General features: G+C 36.5%; 1 protein-coding gene across 4 annotated transcripts in view; it reads left to right on the top strand.

Moving 5' to 3' along the window:
• The window catches only part of KCNMA1 (potassium calcium-activated channel subfamily M alpha 1), a 413,411-nt gene extending 403,808 nt beyond the window's left edge, over positions 1–9,603 (top strand). For 3 of the 4 annotated variants that reach the window (XM_054382052.1, XM_054382053.1, XM_054382055.1), the window contains one exon: positions 1,511–1,760. In XM_054382052.1, the coding sequence (XP_054238027.1) occupies positions 1,511–1,760 (250 nt within the window). Of the gene's footprint in view, positions 1–1,510; positions 1,761–9,581 lie in introns of those variants that run through there. The other variant, XM_054382054.1, reaches the window with a different exon arrangement.
• Positions 9,604–12,691: the final 3,088 nt, after the last annotated feature.

The following is a 12,691-nucleotide window of genomic DNA, read 5'->3' as shown; positions in this document are numbered from 1 at the left end:
TAAAAAGAACTTTTTGTATTTTTTACATAACTTTGCCACAAAAGCTAACTCTTTGAGGACTTCGTGATGCCTCTACAGCTGAGTTTAAATCATAAGCTGAAAATCATAGCACAAATTTTCAGCAAATCTAAATCAAGAAGTTGTAAAGTTAATTTTCAGAACATACCTTTGTCTTGTTTGATTTATGATCATCCGTGGTTTGCATATAAGAAAATATCTTCAGCTTTAAGTTACTGGATAATATAGAATATAGTAGCTAGACTTTCTTTTTCCAAATGTTCCAAATGCCGTGGGTGGAAACCCTTCTCTTGGTATGCTACAATTTTTCTTCACTATCACTAATGATGACCTCAGTACTTTAAATAGAGCAGACACATTTCAACCTTTGCAAACTGAAGGCCATTTAGCAGCTTACTCGAAATGTGTCTGAATTAAGTGCCTACTTGAAATACACACAGAGACTCATAGACAACAATCACAAAGCTATTATCTGTTACTGTTTCCTTTTTTACAAAAAAACATCATTATTGAATGAACATGGCAATCAGCAACCCAGCAGCCCACCTTCTGTAAGGATTTGGGCAAGTTGATTAAAAAACTGCCTATTTTCAGTTTAGATTTTTTACTATACTTGTGATTATTTGTTGAATTAGGAGATGTCCCTGAAGTAGATAAGCCAGATTTCTTATGAGCAGTGAATTAGTTTGACAAGAAGTTGTGAGCTTTGTGATCAATTTTTACTTTTCTTGAGAGTACAAAACTGCCTCTTGCCTTGCTCGAATGTGTCTTTCACATGCATGAGAAAATTTATCAGCAGGTTCTATACTCCATTCCTATGCTGAAAGTGGGTTAGTTAAAGTTGAGGATTCGTGGCATTTGATAGACTGTTTAATTCAGGCCTGGGAAGTGTCCTTATCAATGCTGGATTCTTGCAGATTTCTCTTTAAATATGCTCTTTGAGGACTGGAATGTACATAAATGAAATCAACCTCACTGCAAATTTGCTGGTATATTTTCCTTATTTTGTATACAATCACGATACAAACAATTATACACCTCACTCTATTGACAGTATAATATTTACTAAGTATATAGTAAATATATATTTAAATATAACTGCACCTAAAATCCTCTTCTCCCTGCTTTTCTGCCATTCTTCTAAATAGTGTTGCTGGTAGGTAGTTACTGGGTTTTGTCAATCTGTTTGCTAGAGTCATTGCAATACAGTGCAGGAGGAGGGTGATTTGTATGGTGTCTTTGAAAAATTGTGAGATGATTCACTTGAGGAACATCCTACTTAGACTGTATGTCTCTTGCAACAGAAAACATACAAAAAGTGGTATCTGTTACCAGAAGGTCCTAAATCATAATGGATATTATGTGAGCTAAAACTAGGTGCACACTGAAGGAAACAGAAATGCAAAAATATGGGTATGTTTGTGATATAACCCTAGAGTAATTTTTTTAGTACAAACCTAAACCTACTTTCTCTTTCTTTCTTTCTTTCTAGTTATGTTATCACAAACCCACCATATGAATTTGAGCTTGTGCCGACAGACTTGATCTTCTGTTTGATGCAATTTGACCACAATGCTGGCCAGTCCCGGGCCAGTCTTTCTCATTCCTCCCATTCCTCCTATTCTTCCAGCAAGAAGAGCTCATCAGTTCACTCCATCCCATCAACAGCAAACCGACCGAACCGCACCAAGACCAGGGATTCGCGGGAAAAACAGAAGTATGTGCAGGAAGATAGACTTTGATATGTGTACCTGCTCCCACTGTGTGTGAAACTTGCATTCACCACCCATTCTCCCCAGTTAATGTTTCCAGCAGTAATGTTACCTGTTTTCCCATGGAGTGCTCCCTTTTTGTACACATATTTTGCATATGTATGACAGTGTGCATGTGATTGTCATTTTTATTTCACCACCATAAAACCCTTAAGCACAACAGCAACAAAGCAGACGGACCAAAAGTTATTTATGACGCTAAGGGAGAAAGAAAAATTCTAAACCCATAGGCACACTGAAAACATAAATAACTCACTGCAGTTACTCTACATATCAGAAAAATAGAGTATATTTAACATGAACACTTGCTCCTGATGTCAGTTACACAAAAGAAATTTTAGTGCAGAAGCATTGATGTATGTTGCGGTAGGTTTTTTATATTCATATTTACAGGCATTGCTACATTTATTTAAAGCTTATAAAACTAACCCGTTTTTTAAAAAATCATTTTAAAAAATCCCTACTGATTTTTCACTCTCAAAGTTTATATTTCATAGGGCTTACACTCTTTGTATAGATTATTGCTACGCACCTGCTTCATACCAAAGAAATGTCAGGGACTTTTCTGCTTGTTTAAGGACTTTCTCTAAAATATTAGCCTTTTGGAGATAGTGTCTTTTCCCTTTAACACTGAAATTGTCTAGGCATGAAGTTGTAAAACTCCAATGGTTTAATTTAAGTTTAGAAAGAGTCTAATTACATATTAAATTATTATTCTGTCTATTTATACTGCCACATGAATAGCTATATTTTCTTTCACTTTTGACATTTGGGATAAAAAGCCATATGTATCATAAATATTGGATGTAAGTCATTAAAAACTGCCTTCCTGGGACTTTTACATCTTTAAAAGGTGAATTAGTCACCTTATGTACAGAATAAATAATGTTCAGAAAAGAGCAAGCATTTTTTTATGCCTAAGTATCAGCTCTCGAGGGACTTTGTTCCTTTCCCCAGATGGCAGTTTAACTTTCCAAGTTAGAGTGGTGGTATAAATCTTCCAACAACGATCCTCATACAGAAAGATCTTCCAGGAACCCTGCTCCATGTTCTAGCTGTTTCTTTTCAACATTTGCATGCCAGGAATACAAGGGAAGACAGCTGAGTGCCTTTGAAGTCTCTCCCATTTGGGAAGAAAAGGTGCTGAGCCCTAGACAGCTACTGAGAACAAGAGGGTTGAAGCAGAAATCTTCACTGTGCTGAGGCATAATGTTCTAGGTAGTTGCCAGAGTTTAGTTTTTGCAGTTTCTCACCAATGACACACATAGCCAAACAAAAACTGTGGCTGGGAATTGAATGAAGTGGTGGAAAGGAACCCATCCTAGGCAGCCATAGAAATTATACTTCCAGCTAATTCTTTTAAGTTCAAACGCCAGCCTTTTGAAATACAGAACTAGTTCTAGGTCATCTGAAGAGTTTCCCAGGGTAGGGAGGCCAGAAACACATACCACCTTCCCTGGATGCCCATCAAGAAAGCAGACAGACAGAAAATAACTATGTGGATATGGAGGTGATTAGCACTGTAACTGCCAACCCAGACAAGGTGCTTTTATGGTTAGTGTTGTTTTCTACCTTCCCCTTCCCCAAGCATGATAATTTTGAAGATTTGCTTGCTGTGTGAATTGACAATGAAGCCAAGCACTTTTACTGACAAAACCTGGAACCATGTAAGTGGGCTACAGAGAATACCACTGTGCAGTGTTATGCATAGTGATTGGAATACATTATATATGTGCGTGTGCATTCAAATGCAGCTCTATCAGTGAAATACACTGCAAATTGTGGATGCTGCTCAGCAAATGAGTCTATTACAGTTGCTCTTCATCGTAAAGACAAATTCATGTTTCTTTTTTGCAAAGAAAGTTATTGTGTTTTGCCCTAAGAATATTTATTACTACAAGGATGTGCCAGTTAAAGTGCTCAACAGGAAATATGACAGTTTAAAAGCATTGTAAAACTTACATAGCTTACTTCTTTTTCTAAAGTGCAACAAGGATGAATAGAATGGGCCAAGGTATGACAATTAATGGTTCTGCATGACCTAGCAACTGCTGTGGGTTTCCTTCTATAACTTTGTCCTTGTGAAAAGTTGTGAAATTAAAAACAAAAAAATAGTTACAAACTTTATTCAGTTATTGGTTTGTTTGTTTGGTTGGTTGTTTTGTTGGTTTTCTTTTGCCTTTTTTTTCCCTCCAAACCAGAAGTAAAACTGGCTGCTGCTGCTGCTGCTGCTGTTGCTCAATCCTGTTTTATTTTTTTTATCCTCTCATCTGCTTGCCTTTCTAATTGCACGTGTCCTTTTGTAAACACTCAGGTTCCTGCTCAATGAAGATGCCTACCCTGATGCAGACATTACTTTTAATTTCACATTCCTCATTCCAGTTCCTTTCCTCCCTTTCCTTCCCTACTCCCCTGTCCTCTGTGTATGTTCACGAGCATCTTTTTATATTGGAAATACTGGCTGAACATAGTCAAGAGGAGTTATGCATTTTGGAAGAATGTTAATGGCTTTGACACCAAAATGCTTTTCCATTAATGTTTTATCTGTTTTCCATTTAGCAGAGGAAAGAAGGGTGCTAATATAAAGCCGCTTGTCACGTATGACATAATGATTTTATAAAAAAAGAAATAGTATTTGTATAACTCTGCAGCTCAAATAGGAAAAAAATAGTGTACATAAGAGAAGCAACTTGTTTACTTTGTGAACAATGTAAGAGAAATATTTAATACGGATGCAAATCTGAACTCTTCAAATCGTATTGAAGTCTGTTTCTCCTCTGCCTTTTTCCCTAAGGTTGGAATTCTTAAAGTTTTGACTTTTAGTTATGTGGTGTGCAATTTTCACTACTAACTATAGTTAACTGGTCAAATAATTTGTTACAGCGATGAAGATTTTCCAATATGCATATACTAATGAAATTAGGACATTGGTCATTACAAGGAGAGCAATGTTTACATCAACTATGCTATCTTCGCAGATTTTTTCTATATTCAAAAGTAACAGGAAACCTCTTTTTTATTCAGAAACTTACTTATCCCAAGTCAAACATTCTTAATAACTAGCCTGGTTAGATTTTTTAAAGTAGAAGAGCAGCATCAATGTCAAGAGATGGTATTTCAGAGTCTTAAATAGAGGTCCTGCCACTTACATCACTCATCATGGCTTCAGGAATGGAAACCAGGTTCTTAGTAACTTTGTTGATCTCAGTGTTGACGTAAAACCATATCTAACAAATCTGCAGGTTCTTGGCATGGGTGCTTACTGGTCTAACTGCCAGTTAAATTCCTGTTGTCAAAAGTAAGAATTTTGCCAATTTAAAAAAAAACTAAAATCACCAAGAGCAAGTCTGGAATACCATTTTTGTCCCAAAGCTTCAGTTGCCTTGGAGCAAAATAAAGACTTTCACAGAAAGTAAGAATCATTTCTTCTCTCTCTCCCTGAAAATTGCTTACTGCCTGTTGCATGTAAAATATTCAACTGCCAAGCAAAGAATTGCTGAGCAGATGGGTGGAGAAACTTTGATTACATTTTCTTATACAGGAAGAAATTGCACAGGATGATTTTCACCTTAACTGTAAACAAGCTTCCTGTGTGTACACACACAAACACATACATGCAGACTTATCTGAAACTGTGTCACTAAATTAAAAAAAAAAAAGTTTGAAACACTGTAAAATAGTCCGGTATTATGGTGAGAATACCGATTTGGTAAATCTCTGTGTGATATTTAGCTAGTACTTTCTTTGCCTCTGGTCAGAAGAGAGGGTATTTAACAGTGACGTATTCAAATACAATTCCTAAATCCAGAATTAATGACAGAAATTTTAAAGCACCAGAACAATAAACCTGTTGGAGAGAATTGTTAGTTTTACACAAGATGAAGAAATCTGTATTTTGATATTTTACTTTAGGTCTTTATATTTTTTATGCTGCAGGAAACAGTCATACAGAAGATGTTATTTTTTATTTATTTGTAATAAAAGCATGAAGCCTTTATAGCTGTCATGGATGCACTGGGATGCTGATAGCCCATTGCAAGCACAGGTGTTTGAGAGGGAAGTAAACGTTTTCTGCTTTCTACTATGCGAAGTTACTTAGCTGTTCCCACACCTCTCAGGTTATGCTGTCAAAAACAAACTCAATCAAATAGCACAGGAAGACCAGGAACTCTCTTGAGCAGCTCTTAAAAAGTAAAAAGAAAATGATGCCTCTTCTCACTAAAACATATCAATACACATGGTAAGGCTCAATATACATATGCCCAAAGGGAGGGAAACAGACTGAACATGACAGAGAACTGGAAAAAACAAAATGTTGGTGACTATAGCACTATAAATACATTAAAAAAAAAAAAACAGTTTCTAGATGATTTAAAGGAAAGAGTAAGTAGTTTATTTAAGACACGTATAAATCTGTGCTAAGACTTTGGAAGACATATCAAAGTTAGACTGTGAGCATAACAAAAAAGATGGAAAATCGTGTAAGGAAATTACGGACATTTAGTAACTGGGAGCACAATGTCTTAGGGGCCAAGAGAAAAGATGAGAAGCATCACACTCACATTTCAAAGGTAAGTATAGAGTTCCAAGAACTGTCACAGGAGCTATGTCATTGTGTGCTCAAAGACAATTTCAACAGCAGAAAAGTGTAAAGTCGAGTGTAAGCATTTGATGCTGGAGATGATAATGCCTGGTTCAAGGTTTCAATACTGGCAAAATAAACGTAAACATTTCAGTATTTATTTGCCAGGTAAAGGCAAAGAGATACTTGATGGCTTCCTTTTGATGATCAGATCTGTAGATATGAGCCTTATTGTAAAGATTAACACATAGGTAATTGCCTTGTTTTGAAAATCATAGAATCGTAGTATTATTCCAGTTGGAAAAGATCTTTAAGATCGTAATTCCACGGAAAGCAGGGGAGCTGGTAGTGCTTTACACTGGCTGCTGAGAAGAGTGTAGTTAATCCCTGATCCTTAGCACTCATGCAACTCTCCTTTTTCTTGCTACTTACATCAAGTTCTGTTTGTAAAGAAAGTTTGTGCACTAGATGTTAGAAGGTAGAGATAAAAGTTCACAGTGCTTAGCTTGCCTCAAAATCATTTTAAACACAGACCATTAGAAAACCGTTAGTTTGAAATTGTTTATGTGATCTTGCAAGGCTTTTAAAACATGATAGCCATCACACTTTACACCTCTCTGAAAGGTTGGTTTAATTGTAGATCACATAAAATTGGTTTCCACAAATGCATAATGGTTCATGTGTCACACTTGAACTAAATGGTTTTTTAAATGGAGCTGAAATTATTTTGATGTGTACACATTTCCAGATTATTTTTTTTCCTACAACCTTTCTTAAACCAGCTCCCATCAGGACCCATTCCCTTAAAGTCTCATTAATAATTCAGCTGTTCTGATGACTTTAAAAGATCTATGGAACTGAGGCTTTTTTTTTTTTTTTAACTGCTTGACAAAAAGATAAATGAATGTGGAAAGAAGCGGTAGGAGTGTGGCAAGCTGTAGATCATCTCTGAACAGATTGTAACTTTATCATTCTGTCAGGAAGAATAATTTAAAGCACTTAATCAGTTAGCTTCAGTGTGCAGGATGTAACATTATGAATTCCTATCGTCCAATCTGTTCAAATCAAAGGGAACTTAATTACAATAGGTAAGAGAGAGCGAAAGAGATGGGAGATTGAACATTGTTCAGACTCAGGGAACTTTAAGTGGGCAGGGAACTATTGGTTCTGATCACAACTGAGTAGCATATTCTAGAAAGAAGTAAAATGCGTATTAGAAGATAACAAGAAAAACAAAATACTTCTGTTTAGCTTTGGGAATAAGCCACTAATGAATAGCACCATTCCTTTTTTTTTTTTTCAATTTACATTTTTAAAAAGCATAAGCATAGGTAACATCTGAAAAATAAAAGAAAAGGATTAAATCTGCAGCAATTTGAGGATTGTTGTTGGGGGGGGTGGGGTTGTTGCCCTATTTAGTGTACATGTTTGAATTTCATATTCATGGAAGTGACTGAGAAATCCAGTAATTCTGGAAATCGATCCACTTCTTTCGAAGCCCTAACTTCAAAGCTAGTTACTTATTTCTATGCATGCATGCCCAGATATTTGTCCTTCCTTCTTCCTGGTTTTCCAGTTTCTATTATTTTCTTCACCTCTGTTGCGAATAAAGAGAGGTAAGGTGATAAATTAATAAAAATACAAATTACTGAGCTTTTGTGCTCAGCACATGGGTTTCCAAGGTGGAATTTGCTTTGCTTATTTTTATTTATTTAAAATGAGTACCCCATCCACTCCTGCCTGATTCCAGCCCAGATACAGCAGTGCTTCAGTGGTAAGCAAAGTGACAGTTTGCATTATGCAGGTGTGACACTAAAGCTTCTTAAGTGGTTTGAGTTTCCCACTAGAATGAGAAGTAGTGCGTACATGTAAGAGCAGTAGTTCTGATGTGACCCAGTCTCAGAATCCCATCACCAGAACCATTTGTGCCCACTGGAATCTAGGGGTAGAAGAGAACAGGAATCCCTGTTCACAAATACTTGTCAAAGTACAAGCACCTAATTGCTATAAGCTACTCTAAAGACCAGAAGATTCTAAGTCTTTGAACATAGCTATCTTGTGAAGTTGTACACCTGTGATTAAGAAATGCAACAGAAATTGCTTTCTAAGGGGCTAAGAAAAATCTTTTGCCTTTTGTTTTTCTCTTTTGTGAATTTTAAGTTTTTGTCAACATCTGTGTATGAACAATGCAATATAGTGGTTACAAACGGAAGCAGCTAGGGAGCGGCTGCAGTGCTGCAGCCTCTCAGAATCCTCACTCCCTCTCACATTGGTCCCAGCAATCCTTAGATCAGTACCGTAAAATTCTTCCTATGATCACAGAAACAGTCTCTGGCCAAAGATATACAAGGAACACCTTCACCAGCCCATGCTTGCTTTGCCTTGCTCTCACATATCACCGCCAGCCCATTCAGGACCTGAACCCCTACAACAGTCATCAGCATTGGGTGTGTTCCATGCCCCTTCCCAAAGTGGAGAATTCAGCAGCCCAAGCAGTCAGGTTGCTAAGTAGCAATATAGTGGTCATCCCATGCAGGAGTAGGACTTGGTGATCCTGCAGGTCTTTTCCAACCTGAATGTTTCTGTGACTCTGTGACTAGCCATCTGGTAGCGTGAATGCAAGCTGTGTTTATTTTAGCACCAGATGTGGGAAGTTTTGCATGATTCCTGAGCCAGAAGTAGCTACCACCCTGAGGATGAAATGGCTCAGAGAAGCCTCTGACTCTTTAGATGCTCCTCTGTATATGGACTCGTGATCTTTTCTGCATTACCTTTATTCCATCAGCTCTTCCTTGCTTCTCAGTTTAGCCTTTTATTTGTTTAATTTTTTAAAATAAATGAATCAGAGGGTATTAACCTAAGCATGAAATAAAAAAAAAAAAAACCAAAAAGCTCTTTTATGATCAGCAAGCAAGATAGCATATTGACAGTTTTCTTTAGCTTCTACTATGGAATCTTCAACCATGTCATCCTCCTTTCATGAGAAGTATATTCATAGGTATTAATCTAATGCACTGTACTACTAGTAATTAGTCAATGTCACCTTCTATTGATTGCCTTTTCTCTATAAACTTTACCAACTGCTCCCTCCTTCTCCCCCTATCCTCCTACCCCCACCCCCCCTGGTGTTTATGTATATATGTGCTTCACTAATTAAACTCTCATTTTTCCCTTCTTATTCTGTCTCTACCCATTTTGCTTCTTAGCAGAAAAGAAATGGTTTACAGATGAGCCGGATAATGCCTATCCCAGAAACATTCAAATCAAGCCTATGAGCACTCACATGGCCAATCAGATCAATCAATATAAATCGACAAGCAGCTTGATACCACCAATCAGAGAAGTTGAAGATGAATGTTGACTCCTTCGAGGCCAGAATTATTTTTTTAAATCCTGACAAACTTCATGAACGGTGACGTGACATTTATTCCTCTTACATGCTGAACCACTGGTGGAGAAGTTAAGAAGGGCAAGCCTAATGGGAAAATAAAGTAGACAGATCTTTGTTTGTCTGCCTTTAATATTGCTTCCATGTATTTTGGAAAGTATTTCATTTATAAATTAACATAATCAAAATTAGTCATGTATAGCCTCTAGTGTTTTAAATTATTTTTATTTATTAGAAAAAAAATTATATTTTTCTTTTTTTTTTTTCATTGTCAAAGTATTTTCCCTTTTAAAAAACCTGCATATGTGGCCAGACTCCTAAGAATTAAAAAAACAAAAACAAAAACAAATCTCAGTCTTTGGATTAAAGGAGAATGATGGTCACAGTTATAAGGACATGTAATTAAGGGAGACAAATCATATATTTACAGAAAGAAAGAAAAAAAAAGGTCCAACTTGTATTTTAGTAAATCAAAATGAAAGAAAAAAAAAAAGTTCACCAAAATGTTTCTTTACTGAAGGATGTGTATTTTGTTCAGCATTGACACCAGCTCTTAATAAACTGAATTTATTTATTTTCAAAGTTGAAAGTCATATTTTTGTACATGTAGCACTCTTCTGAAATATTATTTGTTTTATTACCATATACAGATCATCTTAATTGCCAGTTATTTTAAGGTCCAACCCCCATGCCCCCACGCAGACACATACACACACAACACTGTGCCCTGCCGTGCAGGCACACATGCACACGCACACAGAGAGAAGCCCAGCGTCCTTGATAACCTTCTGCTACACTAGCACAGTGGATATCACTGCCCTGAACCGAGGGCCATGTAGACAAGGCACTCATAGGCAGCACTTGCTATAAATGACAAACCTGGCAATTCCACTCTGCTTCCCACTGGCCATCAGCAGTTGCTAATTTCAGGAAGGCAAACTTAGCTATTCCTCTTCTTTTTCTGTGTATTGCAGTGCTTTAATCCAGAGTGCATAAATAGTGCATGAAATCATAAGTTATAAGCCTTCTCATCTAGCATATTTTGTTGGTTCCTTACTTCAAAAGTGCTGATGGCCTTGCGTTAGTCTTACTTGGTTCCAATTTTTCCTGGTATGTATAGAGGTTTCGCTCTGATCTTTTTGCACTTTGGTGACAGCTCAAACCTTGGTAAAAGGCACACCGTGCTGTTCTCAGTTAATTCCTGCACCAAGCAACATCCTGTATTTTAGCAGTCAATTTTTTAAAATTTATTTTCATTTTGCTGGGACACCACACATAAAACTACAGTAATAACCAAATCAAATTGAAAGTAATGAATGTATTTATGATAACTTACAAAAGGCCTTTGATGGGTGCCTTTTGTGTCAACAGTTTCACGAAGTTGCCAACAAGCTTTATAGCCATCAGACAAAAATGTGATGTTTCATATCTGAGCTGCAATATCTATCCACCCAAGCATTTGATGTTCTAAATGACTAAGTAACTCTCTCTGGCTCAAATTAGCAACATCTGACACAATTCTGTGAAGAAAATAAAGAAAAGGCTGTGCTAATAAGGATTAAAACAAAACCATAGGACCCAGTCACATGAAAATCAGGTTTTTGTTGTGCAAGTTAACTTTAGGCTTTGTAATTTTGCAGAACTGTTAAAAACCACAATAAAACATACAGTGGTACTTCTATCATTAGAGAAATATCAGCAAATAAAACGAATACAAAGCAGATTAATTTACTGTTAAAACAATGATGTCCACTATATAGTCGAACATTTAAGCTAAACTATCTCTGCTTTAATGTTTGTCCACTGGCTGCAGTACAAATATAACCACACTAATACCTAAATAGGCTTCATTCTGAAGTGACTTCTTGGACTGTGACCACTTTGTTGTTACATTCTGTAGAATAGCTATTTAAAGACGATCACAAAATGGTTAACACGGTATCTGTAAAATTGGATTATTTAAAATATTTCACTCTTCTCCAAAGTAACAAGGCGATTAAAACAGTTTTTCATTATTATTTAGACCATATTTATCCTATTTTTCACAGTCTGCAAAACAGAAGATGATTCTGGTGAGTTCTTCCAATCTATGCTTCTTCAGCTAGTGACACAATCTACATGGAGTTTCTGCATTGGGTCATGTGAAGCCTTTACTTTGAAGTCAGTGCTCCTTTTTCATTTATGAACTGCATTCATGTTATAACCAGAGAGAAAAAAGCTGGTCCTGAGCACAGGAGAATGTTTTCAACAAGTACATGGTTTTTATTGCAGGGATGTAGAACATTATATCTTATATTTTATCCTATCCAATGCCATTTCAGAGGGTCCTTCCTTCAGAAGTGAGCATTCAGTAGATAACCTAATGCATCAAATGCAACACTCCTACATAGCTAAGATTTGTGTATGTCTCTGTCCAGTTTAACACTCAAAATTATCATGCTGCCAACTCTGCATAAATAAAGGAAAAGATGTGAATACACTCACATTCTCTCCCAGAACAGATAGTTCCATATGTAAGGATAACAGCCAGAACACCTCTAGAAAGCAAGAGAAAAACAGGTATAGGTGTGGGTTTGCATTTCGGGTCTATAGAAAAGATAAAAGCAATCAATATTCTTTTAATGCCTTTTTTTGACGATCGAAGATGCAGGACTGACTTCTGGTAATTAGATGGAGGAACATTTGGAATACCCATCTAAGATCTTTGACATTCAGCCATAAAAGGCTATAAAGAGACCAGCACCAATATTTTGATATATGAAGTTATAGCAAGCCAAGTGGTTGGGAAAGTGGCCGAAGTGACAGCTGACAGACCACATGATGATGGATGTAGAAATTAGGTTTTGATCCTTATTAATGATTCTTAATTCTTTCTCAAAAGAAAACCAAAGGAGGCAGGAGGAATTGCAGCTTTTTAAAATTAATTTCATG

This window comes from Indicator indicator, chromosome 7 (genome assembly GCF_027791375.1).
Source record: "Indicator indicator isolate 239-I01 chromosome 7, UM_Iind_1.1, whole genome shotgun sequence".
Lineage (NCBI taxonomy): Eukaryota > Metazoa > Chordata > Aves > Piciformes > Indicatoridae > Indicator > Indicator indicator.
This window is presented reverse-complemented; position numbering and strand designations above follow the sequence as displayed.